The 19,635-nt window shown below is 40.8% G+C and overlaps 1 protein-coding gene across 1 annotated transcript in view; it reads left to right on the top strand.

Moving 5' to 3' along the window:
* Nucleotides 1-4,344: 4,344 nt before the first annotated feature.
* Nucleotides 4,345-19,635, top strand: part of LOC112257838 (nuclear protein localization protein 4 homolog) — a 33,896-nt gene continuing 18,605 nt past the window's right edge. Inside the window, exons 1-8 of the mRNA XM_024431717.2 lie at nt 4,345-4,689; nt 6,616-6,696; nt 14,944-15,053; nt 16,597-16,809; nt 18,075-18,123; nt 18,234-18,328; nt 18,536-18,659; nt 18,949-19,128. Coding sequence (XP_024287485.1) covers nt 4,675-4,689; nt 6,616-6,696; nt 14,944-15,053; nt 16,597-16,809; nt 18,075-18,123; nt 18,234-18,328; nt 18,536-18,659; nt 18,949-19,128 — 867 coding nt within the window. The 5' untranslated portion in view covers nt 4,345-4,674. The remainder of the gene's footprint in view (nt 4,690-6,615; nt 6,697-14,943; nt 15,054-16,596; nt 16,810-18,074; nt 18,124-18,233; nt 18,329-18,535; nt 18,660-18,948; nt 19,129-19,635) is intronic.

Here is a 19,635-nt window from a genome sequence, read left to right as displayed (position 1 = left end):
GCCAGTTTCATCATAGCGCATGATGGTTTTTGCGACTGCACTTGAAGAAAATTTCAGTCAAAGTTCTTGAAATGTTCCGGATTAACTGACCTTCATGTCTTAAAGTAATGATGGACTGTTGTTTCTATTTCCTTATTTGAGCTGTTCTTGCCATAATATGGACATGGTCTTTTACTAAATAGGGCTATCTTCTGTATACCACCCCTACCTTGTCACAACACAACTGATTGGCTCAAATGCATTAAAGGAGGAAAGAAATTCCACAAATGAACTTTTAACAAGGTACACCTGTTAATTGAAATGCATTCCAGGTGACTACTTCATGAAGCTGGTAGAGAGAATGCCAAGAGTGTGCAAAGCTGTCATCAAGGCAAAGGGTGGCTACTTTGAAGAATCTTAAATATAAAATATATTTTAATTTGTTTAACACTTTTTTGGTTACTACAGGATTCCATATGTGTTATTTCATAGTTTTGATGTCTTCACTATTATTCTACAATGTATAAAATAGTCAAAATAAAGAAAAACCCTGTAAGGAGTAGGTGTGTCCAAACTGTTGACTGGTACTGTACTGTATATATATAATTTATAAGTCCAAAAATGGATGTACCAACTACAGATTGTGCATTTAAGTCTATAAAAATTTGAGCATGTGTCCATTAGGCCTATGGATTTATATTTTTTATCGGCATGAATTAGAGTGAGCAATAAAAGCCCCACTTTTATTCCATAGGCTGGGAACAGCACTATGCAGCTATTGTTAGAGCGCATTTTCACTGGCCGTCCATTAAAAAACAAGGATTGATATGCAGCTTAAACTTCTAGAATTCAAGCATTATTGGGTTCAAATACACATTTAGATTTGTGAACAGCCATCCACAACAACTGCAATCTGTAAGGCGCAAAAAGCTAAAATGAGAGACCAGCAGTATCGCAATAGAATACACTGCTGTCATGTTTACCTCCAAGCGTTTATTCAAGTTGGATAATATTTAGATACCGGCAGCAGTCGCACCATTTAAAAAAAAATTGAACCTTTATTTAACTAGGCAAGTTAGTTAAGGACCGATTTTTACTTTGTCAATTTGGGGATTCAATCCAGCTACCTTTCAGTTATTGGCCCAATGCTCTAACCACTAGACTACCTGCCTCTGACCATTGGAAGACATAGCTTGGACTGTAGCCTACAGAAGCCTATTCCTGCTCTTTACCCGCAATCCATCCAACACATTTGGTGTGTCATCATCGTGGTCTCTGACTTGTGGTCAAACTCGCTCAGGTGGAACAAAATTACATTTGTATTGATTTGAATGTCATTGAGAAAACGGAGAAGATTTTTTTCACAAACATCCTTTCTAAATTTAAAAGTAATCCTTTAAGTAATCATCTATTTTTTCAAAAGTATCTGTAATCTGATTACAATATTTTTACTGGAAATGTAATGGATTACAGTTAGCGGCTTTTGTATTCCCTTACATTACTCCCCAACACTGCTTTTGGGGTATGTGTGGGTGTCCGAGCTGTGTGCTAGTAGTTTAAACAGACACCTCGGTGCATTCAGAATGTCAACATATCTTACAAAAACAAGTAGTGATGAAGTTAATCTCTCTTCCACTTTGAGCCAAACTTCCCATGGGGCTGGGGGATTAATAATGTCTGGTACGAGAGAGGCAGGTTGAGGTTTCCAGGGTTAGAGTAGTGAAGAAGTTGTCATAAGCTGAGGCAGTGAAGAAAGTAGAGGAAGATGGGTTAAGGTAGAGGGATCTTGAAAGGATTCTTGTGAGTAGTAGGTAGGCCAACAAGCGATATATGCTTCAATAAAATTGAATTTTTAGCATTTATAGTCACAGAAAATTGAGGTTGTGGTGGAAGCTGCAGAGAAGTATTTGGGTATACAAGACTTGATGTCAGAAGAGTTACAGGGTGTGTTGAGTGGTGGTGTCCCGTCCTTTTAGGCTTTTAGCCTGAGGTAGGACTAGATATATTTAGGTAGTGGAGTAGGGTGGTGGGTTTTTCATGAGTGTAGGGTTAGATGACAGGGTATTTGTTGATTTATAAAATAAAACTATTATACTCCAGTCTAGTAGGTGGCCGTAATACAACATTTATTGGATGACAACTGCCGTTAAACCTCATCGAAGAAGAGTATTGCCAGAGTGTAGTTTTTATTTTTATTTCACCTTTATTTAACCAGGTAGGCCTGTTGAGAACAAGTTATCATTTACAACTGCAACCTGGCCAAGATAAAGCAAAGCAGTACGAAAAAAACAACAACACAAAGTTACACATAAACAAATGTACAGTCAATAACACAATAGAAAAATCTATGTACAGTGTGTGCAAATGTAGAAGAGTAAGAGGATAAATAACAATATGGGGATGAGGTAGATGGGTGTGCTATTTACAGATTGGCTGTGTACAGGTACAGTGATTGGTAAGCTGCTCTGACAACTGATGCTTAAGGTTAGAGAGGGAGATATGGACTCCAGCTTCAGTGATTTTTGCAAGTCATTCCAGTCATTGGCAGCAAAGAACTTGAAGGAAAGGCGGCCAAAGGAAGTGTTGGCTTTGGGGATGACCCGTGAAATATACCTGCTGGAGCGCTTGCTACAGGTGGGTGTTGCAAGGGTGACCAGTGAGCTGAGATAAGGCGGAGCTTTACCGAGCAGACTTATTGATGACCTGGAGCCAGTGGGTTTGGCGACGAATATGTAGTGAGGGTCAGCCAACGAGAGCATACAGGTCTCAGTGGTTGGTAGTATATGGGGCTTTGGTAACAAAACGGGTGGCACTGTGATAGACTACATCCAGTTAGCTGAGTAGAGTGTTGGAGGCTATTTCGTAAATCACATCGCCGAAGTCAAGGATCGGTTGGATAGTCAGTTTTACGAAGGTATGTTTGGCAGCATGAGTGAAGGAGGCTTTGTTGCGAAATAGGAAGCTGATTCTAGATTTCATTTTGGATTGGAGATGCTTAATGTGCGTCTGGAAGGAGAGTTTACAGTCTAACCAGACACCTAGGTATTTGTAGTTGTTAACATATTCTAAGTCAGAACCATCCAGAGTAGTGATGCTAGTCGGGCGGGTGCGGGAAACAATCGGTTGAAGAGTATGCATTTAGTTTTACTAGCATTTAAAAGCAGTTGGAGGGCTAATTTACAATACCTCTGACTATATTCAGTTGGTATCAGTCGATGTCCATTTTTTCATGAATATACAGTACCTTGTAATGTGTCCAGGCAGTGTTCTGTGTAACACCGTTCTTTTCTTTGGGAGCTGCAATCGGTCGATTTTTTAAATAATAATGTGCAATTTGACAGAAGTCACATCGATTTACGTGTTTATCAAAAACTATGGATTGCAGCACCCCAAGAAAATAACATTTACACAGTAGGGAGAATTTGGAATAAGTGGGACACATTTCCCATTTCTGTCTTCTGTAACCTCTTTCGACATCTATCCAACATATTAGCCCAACCAACACATGATACATTTCTGAAATCCTCAAGATGTTTCCTAATCACACACAAAAAACAAATGTTGATATCATATTCATGTGATGCATGACACAACCATTTGTGTACATTGAGTAAAATATTTTCAGTTCTTATTTGGTAGACTGGGACTGCAGGGTAGACAAACGGGGGCACCATTATTATAGTCAATTACAATTACAAATCTATTCAATTTTGTGATTTGTGAAACATTTGATAATTTCAGAAATGTATCATGTCAGGCTAATATGTTGGAAAGAGGTTACAGAAGAGGAAATGCAAAAAGTGTCCCACTTTTTCTGAATTCACTTAATTAAATAACAGGACTAATAACAGTACTACATGAAAAAAAATGCAGGATATACAGTAGCACTACAAGAACCAGAGCCCTGCCTAACCTAAGTACAGGGTGGTCCCTATTGTAAACTGGATATCTTTCCTCCAATGGAAAATCCTATAAAACTGCCCCACTTTAGCTAATCCACGCTGCCCTATTTAGTAAAAAAAATACTGAATTACAAAATGTAAACATAATATTGGTAACTTTTTAAAATGTATTTTCATGCACTAGTACATAGTAGGCACATTTACAATTTGGCACTGTGCATTATGTATGAATTGTATAACATTAACATCAAAACTAAAGAAAAAATGTCGTAACAATAGTTTAGATTTTCTCTTGTCAGACCAATAAATAAACGCCTCAGGATTAAGCTGTCTCAGTTTATAAAATGTTCACTCTGATATGAATTCACCCTACAATGTATGAAAGAATGGACATTTTTATAAGTATCGACTGATACCGACTTGTTGTAGTCGCAGGTAGGGTACACTCCGCCAAAATTAATCGCCTCGCAACTCAACTCCTTTGAGTATCGTGGAGTTGAGAATTATTTGTGAGGGAGCAATAACCTGTGGAAATGCTGCAGTTGAGAATTCTTTGTGAGGGAGCAATAACTTGTGGAAATGCTGCAGAACGGAAGGATTTTATATCGATGCCTCTTTCACTCGAGCAGTTGCGGAGGGGCACTATGGAACGGACTTGTTAGCGTGTAACACCCGGTGTTTGAGTCGTGGAATGGAGTTCCGTTGATTCTGTCCAGTCAGTAAATATTTTATCGTTAGTATCGTTCTCTTTTGCTACACAGTGAAATAAATCGGGACCACAAACCCGAACATCATGGCAGAAAATATTGTAAGTATGACAGCGCGTTACAGTTAAAGCTAAAAGATTTAGGATTGATAGCCAGCTAGCTAACGTTATCAAAGTCTGACCAGCGGAGTGATGAGGCAGCAGAATTAGCCATTTGCTAGCTAACATAGTTAGCATCTCACTAGACTGACAGGGCCTAGATAACCGCTAACTCCCTCTGTTATATAGCTTACCTAGCTAGTTAGTCAGACATCTTTTATTTCAAATTTGCCAACATGTTAGCCTGAGGTAGGCTCAGTTTACGTTGACCTATCATAGCTATTTATTAGGAAAGTAGTTAAATCGTGTGTTTGCTAGGGAACTAACTATCTTTGTAAACTATTGGTTTTGAAAAATGCATGGACGTTCACTTTGACAAAGGCACATTGCTGTTGACGTTGTTAGCTACCTACCCAAGCAGCTAACAAGTTTTTGTCAACATTCCCTGGCCCCCATTTCTTTTGCAAGAACGAAGTGGTAGTTTCTGTAGCTAGCTAACTTTGTTAAAAGTAAAATGATCTAGTCAGTGTTCTTAGCGACCTTGTCTTCAACTTGTGCCTAAAAATAGTTTTAGCTAGCTAGCTGATTACTTAGTCACGAGTTGGCTGGCTTGCTAGCTAAATAATTAACGTTAGTTAGCTAGCTAAATTATACTGTTTAGGGTTGTTTTCCCTGCTCATCCGAGATTAAACAATCCGGCTAACTAACGTACCTACAGCAAATTATTTAAAAACCAGCCAGCCCATATAACAGAAGCTGCTCATATCATGTACTTTACAATTCTTAGCTAACTAAACTAGGTAATTCACCTTCACAACCAAATTATTGCTTGTTAATTATAACCACTGTGTCACTACATCAATGAACGACGGGTGCCAACGACCCTCCACCCACATTTCTGCACTGTCACGACCCTGGCACTGACAGCTCTAGCAGAAAAATCTAGCTAAATAGTTACAGCAGTGCCCTGTTTTCAGTGGGTTGCAACAAATGTCAGCGAGACAGTTTGGGATGTTAATAAAATTAGCTGATGAGTCAAATCACATTTTATTTGTCACATGCTTTGTAAAACAAGTGTAGACTGCCAGTGAAATGCTTACTTACAGGTTGTTTGCCAACAATAGAGTTAAAGGTAAAAACAACAACATAGAAATAGTGACACAAATACAAAGTGAATAACAATAATGAGTTAAAAATAACATGGCTGAATACAAGGAGTACCAGTACTGAGTCGATGTGCAGGGGTACATGGTAATGTAGCTATGTGTACATAAACGTAGGGGTAAAGTGACTAGGTGACAGGATAGATGGACAGTAGCAGCAGGAGCGTATGTGAAAGTGTGCTTGTGGCGTGTGTGTGTGTGGCATATGTAGTGTGTGTTGGGGTGTCAGTGTAATAAGTATGTGTGGATGGAGTCCAGTGTGTGTGTGCATAGTTGGTGCAAAAAAGGGTCAATAGAGGTAGTCCGGGTAGCCATTTGATGAGCTGTTTAGCAGTCTTCTGGCTTGGGGGTAGCAGCTGTTTTGGGTCCTGTTGGTTCCAGACTTGGTACGCTGGTACCGCTTGCAATGCGGTAGCAGAAAGACCGAACAGTTTATGGCTTGGGTGGCTGGAGTCTTAGACAATTGCTTTGCCCCTTCCACTGACAGCCTGGTATAGAGGTCCGTACTCACCACCCTCTGTAGTGCCTTGCAGTCAGTCGGGTGCCTTGCAGTTTCTGTACCAAGCGGGGATGCAGCCAGTCAAGATGCTCTCAATGGTGCAGCTGTAGAACTGTTTTAGAATTTGCCTAATCTTTTCATTGGTGATGAGTCATGATCAATATGGTTTTCCAATGTATTTGGTTTGGTTAAGCAATCTAAATATAGGAGATAATGGAAATGATAGATTATGATGTGGAGAAATGTAATATTTCTCCTAATTTACAGATCATCCGGGTTCAGTCCCCGAACGGGATGAAGAAGATCCCCGCCACCAAGAAAGAGACAGCAGCCGCTTTCCTAAATAAGGTATGGAAACATGACATGAAGACAAACATGGGCTCTTAATGGTATTGTAGGCTATATGGTTGGGGTGTGTACAAAAACAAACTACTCTCCACAAACACATGGAAAACTTGTGGTTCTTTCTGTCATTCTGTAGTCATATTAATAGCACATTCTGTCTAACTGCTTTTGGCCAGGTAGCATCAGAAGATTGATATCTTTCTCTGTCTTTCTCACTCTCTCTCCCTGTACCCAGCCTGTGCTCAAGCTCAGTGTTCATTTATGAGGTAGGCAGCTCTGCAGGAAAGGGAGAGTATTTCTGCAGTGTTCCCCCTCACCTGTGCACTGTGCAGCTAATGAGTGAGCCATCCACTGTGGAAGGATCCAATGCATTGCTCAGCAGAGACCTGTGGGTGTTATGTCAAATCAAACTTTATTTGTCACATGCGCTGAATACAATAAGTGTGGACTTTACGGTGAAATACTTATTTACAAGCCCTTAACTGACACTGCAGTTCAAGAAGAAGAAAATATTTACCAAGTTGGCTAAAATAAAAAGTAACACAATAACTAGGCTATATACAGGGGGCACCGGTACTGAGTCAGTGTGTGGGTGTACAGGCTAGTTGAGGTAATCTGTACATGTAGGTGGGGGTGAAGTGACTATGCGTAGGTAACAAACAAACAGCGAGTAGCAGCAGTGTACAAAAGGCAGGGGGTCAACGTAAATTGTTCAGTGGCGATTTTATGAATTGTTCAGCAGTCTTATGGCTTGGGGGTAGAAGCTGCTGAGGAGCCTTTTGGTCCTAGACTTGGCCCTCCGGTACCGCTTGCCGTGCGGTAGTAGAGAAAAGTCTATAACTTGGGTGACTGGAGTCTCTGACAATTTTATGGGCTTTCCTCTGACACGGCCTATTATATAGGTCTTGGATGGCAGGAAACTGGGCCGTACACACTACCCTCTAGCGCCTTACGTTCAGATGCCTAGCAGTTGCCATACTAGGCGGTGATGCAACTGGTCAGGATGGTGCAGCTGTGGAACCTATGTGGAGAGGGAGCTGGGTGTTAGAGGGAGTGGGAGAGCTGTGTATTATTGCAATTCCTTTGAACAGTGGTTTATAAATAGCTGTATTACATCCGCATGCTTGCTTGCCTGCCAGTCTTGACCACAACTGGACCTCAGAGACTGTGAGACAGTATTGGGTAGGAAATCAAGGAAATACCTTAGAGGCAGTCAGCAATTCAGACAACAACTAAGTGGGCACCCCACCACTGTTTTGGTAAAGAACTGAGTGATGGGGATTGAGAATGGAACGACTTTCAAATTCATAAACCGAGCTTTCATAGAAGACACACTGTACCACCTCTCTCCCTTCTCTCAAGAGGAAGTTCTTAGCTCCATGAGACCCGACGGTAACTGTAGAGTAAGGAATGGGAATTTTTTTGAATAAATACGGGGCTCTGTCCTTGATCTGGCTCCAGTGTCTAATGCCATCAATGACAGTCAAGATCCTCAGAGACAGAGCTATGGATACAAAGAATATCCATCCATGACATCAATATTATAGGTAACCATGTTTTGAAGCTACACAGTGTTTGTTTACAATTACATAGTTTACAACAAGGGAGTAGAATAAGCTTATATTTTGTGTTTTGATGGAGTAAGATAGTTGAACTAAGCTCATTAAGCATTTATATGTTATATTCTTCAAGAATCAATGGGTACATATAATTTAAGTCAACAAATTGATGTACCAATTTCAGATTGCCCATTTAAACTCAATTGCAATATCAGTGGCTGAAAAAGAAAAGTCACCGGCTGTTTGGTCACAGTGGAGAAGGGTTGCCTTGCCTGCGGCAGAACCCTATTAAAAATGTATGTCTTTTAGTTAAAACAGAAATGTGTTGCAGATCAATGGAGAGAGTAGTCTAATTTGTATTCCCTGCCTCTGATGTGCTGCCAATCAGTCAGTAATAGGGAGAGTTGCATGAAGAGCCCAGAGAGGCACTGTTTCTGATCAGACTGGGAGGGGTTTTTCCAGACGCGTCATACATTATATCCCTTTGCATGTCATTGTTATATTTATGCTGATACTGGCTAGACCACCAGACCTCTACTGTTGTCTTGCCCATAAGAACAAAGGCACTGCACTGTCTTCTCAGCTTTGAATAAACTGCATTTTTGTGACCTGTGTATGGCTGACACAGGATTTTTACCATGAGCAGTCTACTTACTAGACTTTTTGCAAAAATACACTCACAGGGATTGACAGTGCTACCACTTTGGCCGCATAAACTCCTAAATATTTTACTGTGTTACCTGGAATTTTAATTTGGGTGCACCCGTGCCCCTAGGAATGATTTTTTTTTTTTTTGTCATTGCTGGCGATTCTTATCATTCATACCTTGAATATTTTTCATTGCTCCGAGACTTTTATTTATTTGCTCTTACATTTTTCAACATGATGTCAAAAGGTGATGGGACAAGTCAGTCTGCTTGCATCTGTAGTAACAAGTCCAGTGAAGACAGTATCCTGTCTTATGTCTAAGTGATAATGCCCTCGAAGCCGGTGTTTGGCGGATATATTGACCGCGCCAATATATTCTCCAAACACCAGCTTCGAGGGCCTTATCACTTTTATACAATTGGTTATCAACATATTCAAATAATGATTTACATATTTTCATTAAACATTTTTTTAAATGAATTTATTTCAGCCTTCCACAAGATACAGTCCTGACCCAAATTTAGGGTTGATACCCAAGACGGTTTGGTTGTTCGTTCTATCTGTTTGTTTGCCAGAGAAGCGACCCAGTAGTTAGGTCTTTTTGTTCTGTTTCTATGGACATGACCTAGTCGTGCTTTCGACAATGCCAAGCATCAAGAATATATCTGTGACAGGTTGGTCGTAGGGATATTAGTTGAAGCTTCTCTGACAACTCCTTATCTAACACCTGACTTGACACTCAACAAAGTGGTAGAGCTTGTGAGACAGTCAGAGCAAGTAAATTGGCTCAGGTCAGCACATACCCTCAGCTGGTCTTTGTTCTTCTTGGGTACCAGGACCATAAGCGCACACCACTCTGTGGGCTCCCCAGCATGGGCACTGAAACACGTCTGGTGAGTGGTGTGATCAGGGAGCCCACTCTCTCGCGGGAATTCCACTAACAGTCCGTATGTTGCCAAACGTAGCTCCTGCTCATGTTGGTATCTGTACTGACGGCGCAAAAGCCATGACCGGGAGACATGGTGGAGTGGTACTGCACGGGCAAGCAGTTACTCCCGACGCCACTTGGGTTCACTGCAGCATCCACCAAGAGGCTCTTGCTGCCAAGGGAATGCCTGACCCCCTTGAAAGATGTTTTGGACACTACAGTGAAAATGGTTAACTTTGTTAAAGCAAGGCCCCTAAACTCTAGAGTATTTTCTGCGCTATGCAATGATATGGGCAGCGACCATGTAACGCTTTTACAACGTGCTGGTTATCAAGAGGCATGTTTTTATTTATTGAGACGAGCTTAAAACCTCTTACAGCTACCCCCCTACTTTGTGCAATTTCCGCCTGAAGACATACCCAAATCTAACAGCCTGTAGCTCAGGTTCAGAACCAAGGATATGCATATTCTTGGTACCATTTGAAAGAAAACACTCTGAAGTTTGTGTAAATGTGAATTGAATGTAGGAGAATATAACACAATAGATCCTGGTTTAGATAAAACAATGAAAAAAACTAAGTTTTTCATTTTTGTATCTTTAAAATGAACAAGATAAAACAAACATTCAGATAGGATGATGGGGACAATTTCAGTGAAAAATATAAGAGGGCAACAGTACTTGTGCAAAGTTTCAGAATGATAACTTCCAAAATGAGTGTGCTACATGACATTTATCATGAAGTCACCCAGGTGTCCCACACAAGTAGTCCAAATGTACCCAAGTGGCCAAATTGGTGAAGGTATACATTTTGAAACAAATAATTATATATAAAATACCATAATGGTATTCTAACACCCCCCCAAAAATAATTGAAAAAAACTGTGATTTAAAAAAAATGATTGATTAAAAAAAATAGATACATTTACAAAATAACATGGGTAACTATTTACACACTTTCAATATGTTGAAGACCCTCAGTCCTCTATCAAATCTAGTCCTCTTCTGGCTGTGCCGAATGGAGATCAGTGGTTTTAGAGGGTGCAACAGGACAGCACCTAAAAGAGTTAAAATGAACAGTTTAGGGTTCCATAACCGCAGGCAGAACAGTTGAAACTGGAACAGCGGCAAGGCCAGGTGGACTGGGGACAGCAAGGAGTCATCATGCCAGGTAGTCCTGACGCATGGTCCTAAGGCTCAGGTCCTCCGAGAGAGAGAATTAGAGAGAGCATACTTAAATTCACACAGGACACCGGATAAGACTGCCATTCGGAGTCAGTGTCACTGTGAAAGAAAATGTTCAGTTAGAATAGTTTCACATATGAGCCATGTATCAACAGGTATAATATACATATATATATACAGTGCCTTGCGAAAGTATTCGGCCCCCTTGAACTTTGTGACCTTTTGCCACATTTCAGGCTTCAAACATAAAGATATAAAACTGTATTTTTTGTGAAGAATCAACAACAAGTGGGACACAATCAGGAAGTGGAACGACATTTATTGGATATTTCAAACTTTTTTAACAAATCAAAAACTGAAAAATTGGGCGTGCAAAATTATTCAGCCCCTTTACTTTCAGTGCAGCAAACTCTCTCCAGAAGTTCAGTGAGGATCTCTGAATGATCCAATGTTGACCTAAATGACTAATGATGATAAATACAATCCACCTGTGTGTAATCAAGTCTCCGTATAAATGCACCTGCACTGTGATAGTCTGAGAGGTCCGTTAAAAGCGCAGAGAGCATCATGAAGAACAAGGAACACACCAGGCAGGTCCGAGATACTGTTGTGAAGAAGTTTAAAGCCGGATTTGGATACAAAAAGATTTCCCAAGCTTTAAACATCCCAAGGAGCACTGTGCAAGCGATAATATTGAAATGGAAGGAGTATCAGACCACTGCAAATCTACCAAGACCTGGCCGTCCCTCTAAACTTTCAGCTCATACAAGGAGAAGACTGATCAGAGATGCAGCCAAGAGGCCCATGATCACTCTGGATGAACTGCAGAGATCTACAGCTGAGGTGGGAGACTCTGTCCATAGGACAACAATCAGTCGTATATTGCACAAATCTGGCCTTTATGGAAGAGTGGCAAGAAGAAAGCCATTTCTTAAAGATATCCATAAAAAGTGTTGTTTAAAGTTTGCCACAAGCCACCTGGGAGACACACCAAACATGTGGAAGAAGGTGCACTGGTCAGATGAAACCAAAATTGAACTTTTTGGCAACAATGCAAAACGTTATGTTTGGCGTAAAAGCAACACAGCTCATCACCCTGAACACACCATCCCCACTGTCAAACATGGTGGTGGCATCATCATGGTTTGGGCCTGCTTTTCTTCAGCAGGGACAGGGAAGATGGTTAAAATTTGGCTCATGGATGGAGCCAAATACAGGACCATTCTGGAAGAACCTGATGGAGTCTGCAAAAGACCTGAGACTGGGACGGAGATTTGTCTTCCAACAAGACAATGATCCAAAACATAAAGCAAAATCTACAATGGAATGGTTCAAAAATAAACATATCCAGGTGTTAGAATGGCCAAGTCAAAGTCCAGACCTGAATCCAATCGAGAATCTGTGGAAAGAACTGAAAACTGCTGTTCACAAATGCTCTCCATCCAACCTCACTGAGCTCGAGCTGTTTTGCAAGGAGGAATGGGAAAAAATGTCAGTCTCTCGATGTGCAAAACTGATAGAGACATATCCCAAGCGACTTACAGCTGTAATCGCAGCAAAAGGTGGCGCTACAAAGCATTAACTTAAGGGGGCTGAATAATTTTGCACGCCCAATTTTTCATTTTTTTGTTAAATTTGTTAAAAAAGTTTGAAATATCCAATAAATGTCGTTCCACTTCATGATTGTGTCCCACTTGTTGATTCTTCACAAAAAATACAGTTTTATATCTTTATGTTTGAAGCCTGAAATGTGGCAAAAGGTCGCAAAGTTCAAGGGGGCCGAACACTTTCGCAAGGCACTGTATATATACATATATATATATATTAGTACAGGGAAAATAAGGTTGAATATATTATTATGATCTACTGTCTCTATTATATTATGACAGACCAGCTGTATCTACTGTCTCCATTTCACTTTGGTCATTGTTGTGGGCCTGCCCTCCCCTCAACAGCCTCAAATAGGCTATTTCATGTGGGGTGGGGCGGCAGACCCACGCATCTCACATTTCATGACATTACATGTTTATATATTGCTTCTAAAATGTAAAAAAAAATCACATTTTATATTATTAATTTCAAACAAGGGCATTAGCATGATAAGAACTTACCAGTCCAAAACGATGTCCTCTCCCGTTCTAAAAATATTCCTCCACAATCGCTAAATGAATCGTGCTACAACAATCTCTCTCACTTTCCCAATCAATTTATTCTAAAATTGTGTGTACATCTGTTTAATCTAGACTTAGATTTAGCTTTCCCTGACTTAGTCGCCAAACTGATTGATATATAAACAGCTGAATCTGCGTGTTTACCAAACAATGCAGTGCGTAATATGTGTTTCTCCTTCCGGCATGAAACTTCAATAGCGAATGACTCTCTTTACGCTGGAGCTTACTACATGGGTTGGTCTTGCAACACATAAAAAGGACCTATTGCCGTTTACCTCAGCTCATTGGTTGTCTACCCAGCTAGATTTCAAGACGATCGGTGGTCATTGGGTTAAAAGACAGTCAATCAACGAAACAGCGGGCAAATCATTGGTGCACAAGGATGTCATGACTTGTTGTCTTCAAATTGGTTTCTTTCAGTCAATACGTCCCGCGAAATGGCCCATCACGGTTGATTGTGCTACAAACAAACCAGTTGATTGCAGTGAAACCAAACATGACTGGAAAAGTCACGTTCTGTGTGTGTTATTTACCTGGAATGAGACGGAATTCACGACACAAGCGGTTCACAAAATGTTTCGTGTTAGGCTATCAAAATGGATTTTATCAAACAAAAGATCATTCATTGTGTAACAATGAGCATTGGAATTGCAAACAGACAAAGATTGTCAAAGGTAAACTATTTTAATGCAGTTTGTGATTGTTACGCCTCTGCTGGTTAAATTTATTTTTATGGGGCTCTATGCTCAGATAATCGCATCGTATTCTTTCGCAGTAAATCCTTTTTAGAATCTGACAACGCAGTTGGATTAGCAAGATTCTAGGCTTCCGATACATGTGAGACACTTGTATTTTCATGAATGTTTAATATGACTATTTATGTAGCGATCACCATATGTTGTGGAATTTCAGCCTGCTAGTGGGTTCCGTGCGCAGAGAGGTGAGCTGGGTGAGCGTTTACACAGGTACTTTCCCTAACTGGATGACACAACTGGATTCGTTATCCCTTTCATGCCCTGCCTCCAGTCCACTTACCGATATCTGAACGAGAGCCTCATCGAAATTGCAACAAGCGGTTCTGTGCAAATGTAATTTAATCAGAAGCCACTGCCAGATTTCTGGATACGGCTGGGCTCAAAGTATCCTACCTTTGTAAATTGCACTGTTAAGGCACTGATGCCCTTTGCAACCACCTACCTATGTGAGAGTGGATTACCGGCCCTCACTAACATGAATACATCTAAATACAGGCACGGACTGTGTGTGGAAAATTATTTAAGACTGACATTCTCCAACCCACATTGCAGTGTTATGTGCATCATTTCAAGCACACCCTTCACATTAATCTGTGGTGCGTTATTCACAATTTCTGATTAATAAATAAGGTTTTATATGTAAGATGGTTAAATAAAGAGCAAAATTATTTATTATTTGCGCCCTGGTCCTATAAGAGCTCTTTGTCACAACCCTGCTTGTGGGAAGTGACAAACTCACACTCATTCTTATGTTTCAAAATTTTATCGTACAGTGTGTGTGGCAGGCTTACAATGATGTCAAAGAGTGCGCTAACCCTGGTGCTAGAGGGGGTACACAGCTGGAGATTGAATGTTTTGAAGGGATACGGGACTATAAAAAGTTTAGGAACCGCTGCTCTAAAGTAAAGCTCATCATTACCTAATCTCTTTACCTAGTCTCTTTCCACGGCTGTGCCTTGGGTCTGGCAGGCGAGACTAATCATTATTACCCTTTTTCTACTGTCAGGTGGGCAAAGAGTTTGGCTTCACCTCCAATGGCTTCTCTATCTTCCTGAACCGCAACAAGACCGATGAGATCCAGTCCCAGAATAAGACCCTCAGCCTGCTCAAGATCAAGTGAGTTTGGAGAAACATTAAGTTATTGTTTTAAAAATCTGGTGGTACTACTGAGTATAGTTTTTTTTTTTAGCACCTTAACTGCCATTTTTTGCAATCTAGAGCAAAAAATGGCCTTAGGTCACCAGGTGGATGGAAACAGCTATTTATTTTAATGCAAATATTCTATCATCCGCATAAAGAATATATGCACATGCAGAGGTGTTTCCACTAATTGGTCTTGTTGTGGATAAAAACCAGTGCGTGATGACGGTGCACACAATGTACTTCATCATGTACTGAATAAATATCTAAAGTTCCAGTTGTTACCATCACATTTTCAACTCTAATGATTTAGTTTTTTCACACAAACTGTTGCCTTAAATCGCAAATGTGCCTACTCTGGTCTTGGCAGTTGAGCTCCAGCCGATAGGTCGCAGATACAGTGCGGGTAGATGACATTATGGATAAAAGTGAGAGAATTTGTCAAACTGCAGTCGAGCATCGATCATGTCACCAGAATACGACCCTCAATATTTATTGGAAAGGAGCATCAAGATCACCGTGCACTTTCACCACCCTGTGAAGTTCATCACAATTGATTTCCTTTGTAGCCTAATAAACTGCATGTCGTAGTGGGAGGACTACAGCCCATATCATATCGCATGACTCCAAGTTCACTATGATTCAATGGTTATTATATCAATATTTCCACCACCATTTCTTGCATAATTAATTTTACCAACACAATGTTCCCACCATAATGAACATTTTCTGTGTGTATTTAAAAAATTGTACCGCAACTTCCTGTTTCATCACAGCTGTCAGTTTTGTTATATATGGTATGCCTTTAATCACATGAAAACTGTAGATAGAAATGTGGTTAGAGATAACAAAATATATGTATATGTATATGTGTATATGTATGTAATATATATATATTTTTTTACTGTGGTGCAGTCAGTCCACAAGGTGGCGCTGCACCCCTCTTACATTCTTTGGGGAGAACCCTGCCACTAATTGTTAGGCTACTCCATTTAGCTAGATAAACATGTAGTTATTATTTACACTGCCTATACTAAACAATATCCTCAATTCGTCAAGTGTTCCACAGGAATACTGACACATGTTGACTCCAATGCTTCCCACAGTTGTCAAGTTGGCTGAATGTCCTTTGGGTGGTGGACCATTCTTGATACAAACTGGAAACTGTTTAAAAACCCAGCAGCATTGCAGTTCCTGACACAAACTGGTGCGCCTGGCACCTACTTCCATACCCCACTTAAATCTTGTCTTGCCCGTTCACCCTCTGATTGGCAAACACATACAATCCATTTCTCAAGGCTTAAAAATCCTTCTTTATCCTGTCTCCTCCCCTTCATCTACACTGATTTGAATGGTATTTATCAAGTTACTGCAAGAAGGGATCATAGCATTCACCTGGTCAGTTTGTCAAGAGCTGGTGTTCTTAATATTTTGTACACTCGGTGTATAGCGTCACTTCATTTTGTTCACTTCTTATTATCTTGGATTATCATTATGCTCATTGTGTGTGTTTCTCTAGACATGGAGACATGCTCTTCCTGTACCCGTCGGGCTCCCCAGGACCCTCCGGAGAGACCATGGACGTGGCCACCACTCACTCTTCATCACTACCCTCATCTTCATCATCCATGATGTCACGCTCCCACTCGGCACCCCACATCCCCGAGGATGAGATTGACCAGTACCTGGCCAAGCAGGAGGGCAAGATATACAGGAACAAAGATCCACAGCTGTAAGAGATTTTATATAACTCATGGGAAACTGTGGCACTCCCAAAAACTAAAAATAAAGACAAAACGCATTAGCCTGCCTGGCCAAAAATGAAAACGGGAAATGATGTGACGTCCTTTTGGAGTGCCATCGTTTCCCAATGTTCTTGAAATAGAGAGATAATTTGAAGAGATCTACAGCTGTAAGAGTGATTTAATTTCTGTATGTTGTATTGAAGCAAAGCTACACAGCAACAGAGATCTACAGCTGTAAGATATTATATACTTTTTTATTTATTTCACCTTTATTTAACCAGGTAGGCAAGTTGAGAACAAGTTCTCATTTACAACTACGACCTGGACAAGATAAAGCAAAGCAGTTCGACACATACAACAACACAGAGTTACACATGGAGTAAAACAAACATAGTCAATAATACAGTAGAAAAATAAGTCTATATACAATGTGAGAAGGGAGGTAAAGGCAAAAGAAGGCCATGGTGGCGAAGTAAATACAATATAGCAAGTAAAACACTGGAATGGTTGATTTGCAGTGGAAGAATGTGCAAAGTAGAGAGAGAAATAATGGGGTGCAAAGGAGCAAAATAAATAAATACAGTAGGGAAAATGTTGTATTGAAGCAAATATCTACAGGAACAAATATCCACAGCTGCAATAGACTTAAAGATTTAAGGCAGGGGTGTCAAACTCATTCCACGGAGGTTAATGTCTATGGGTTTTTATTTTTCCTTTCAATTAAGACCTAGACATCCAGGTGAGGGGAGTTCCTTACTAAGTAGTGACCTTAATTCATCAATCAAGTTTAAGGGTGGAGCGAAAACCCGCAGACACTCGACCCTACTTGGAATGAGTTTGACACGTGATCTGCTGAAACCGAGATCCACAACTCTGCCGACTTAAAGGTCTACAGCCGTTTAGACTGCTGAGGGGAGAATGGCTCATAATAATGGCTGGAATGGAGGGAATGAAATGGCATGAAACACATGGAAACCATGTATTTGATACTATTCCACAAATTCTGTTCCAGCCATTACCACGAGCCCATCCTCCACAATTAAGGTGCCACTAACTTCCTGTGGTCTACGGGAACAGAGATCCAAAGCTGTAAGATATTTCATAGACTTCCTGTATGTTCTATTGAAACAAATATCTACAGGAACAGATATCCACAATGTAAGAGAGACACCACTTTGTAGACTGTAGCTAGTTATTTTATTGTATTAAGGCATTCAATTGTGTCAGTGTATTGATTCAGTTCTTGTTTCAGGTGTCGACATGGATCGATGGGAAAGTGTGTACACTGCGTACCACTAGAGGTAAGTGTGTGTTCTTTCCACCTTCATTCGTCCAACTATTACTGTTTACTTTAAAATTGTGGTTCACATGTCAGGTGTACTTCCTTACTATACATTGTTATCTCTGTCAGCCTTTTGATGAAGAATACTTGAGCCATCTAGATCCGCCTGTCAAGCACATGTCATTCCACGCCTACATCCGTAAGCTGACAGGAGGCGCCGACAAGTGAGTGGCACCAGATGTTCTCTAGCCTGGTCCCAGACCTGTCTATGGTTTCTTGGCAACATGTTTGGCATGACAACATCCATTGAAGTTGGCAAGATTGCATAAATAGATCTGGGACCAGTCTATGCACTCTTCACTTCCCTAGCAGGAGAATTGGCCACATCCACAAGCTCTTTGTCTTTATTTAAAACCTATTTTCCTCTACAGAGGGAAGTTTGTGGCCCTGGAGAACATCAGCTGTAAGATCAAGTCAGGCTGTGAGGGCCACCCTCCCTGGCCAGAGGGGATCTGCACCAAGTGCCAGCCCAGCGCCATCACCCTCAACAGACAAGTACGCCCCATAACTCCCTCCTCCTTGCTCCAAAGAGCCTATACACACTCACCTCCTTGCCCCCAAGGGTCCATCTCAATACTCCCCTTTGCTGCCAAGGGTCCATCTCAGTATTTTAAATTGTCTTCCTCTCCTTGTCTGCTCGGCTTCATTTACATTCCCATCAGTTCAGATTAAGAGAAGATGACGAGAGGAATCCTATTGAAACACACCACAAGAGATTTCTCAGTCTCTACTAATTCCTAGTGGAGATAGTGATTTGTATAACCCGCCTCATCCCTGCTACCAGAAATACAGACATATAGACAACATCATGTTTGAGAACCACACCATCGCAGACCGTTTCCTGGACTTCTGGAGAAAGACGGGCAGCCAGAGGATGGGCTACCTGTACGGCAGGTACACAGAGCACAAAGACATCCCTCTGGCCATCAGAGCAGAGGTCGCTGCCATCTACGAACCCCCGCAGGTGAGTGCTCTGCACTCTCGGGAGTCAGTCCAATGGTTTGTTAGGGAGTTGTAGATGTAGTAAAGTTGGTGAGCCACAGGATGGCAGTAAGTTCACTTTCAATGGGGTATTGGATAAAATGATAAAATGCTGCTTTTGCTGGAGCAGTAATTCTATCACAGACTTAGATGCGCTCCGGCATCTTAAGCACATCAAATTCGTAGCATATGCCACTAATCGGATTTGTAACATATCACACAAATTGCTAAATTCGTAACCTATCACACTAAATGGGCGACGTAGTACACACATGGATGACGTAGTTCACAAAAAACGGGGACCCATTTTTGCTCGTGAGTACCGCTTTAAAAACTACTGGCTGAAACTATAGAAAAGTTTCCAAATCAAATTTTATTGGTCACATACACATGGTTAGCAGATGTTAATGCAAGTGTAGCGAAATGCTTGTGCTTCTAGTTCCGACCGTGCAGTAATGTATAACAGGTATAGAGTGAATCTTTAAGTAAT

The sequence above is a fragment of the Oncorhynchus tshawytscha genome, linkage group LG01 (assembly GCF_018296145.1).
Source record: "Oncorhynchus tshawytscha isolate Ot180627B linkage group LG01, Otsh_v2.0, whole genome shotgun sequence".
Classification (NCBI taxonomy): domain Eukaryota; kingdom Metazoa; phylum Chordata; class Actinopteri; order Salmoniformes; family Salmonidae; genus Oncorhynchus; species Oncorhynchus tshawytscha.
This window is presented reverse-complemented; position numbering and strand designations above follow the sequence as displayed.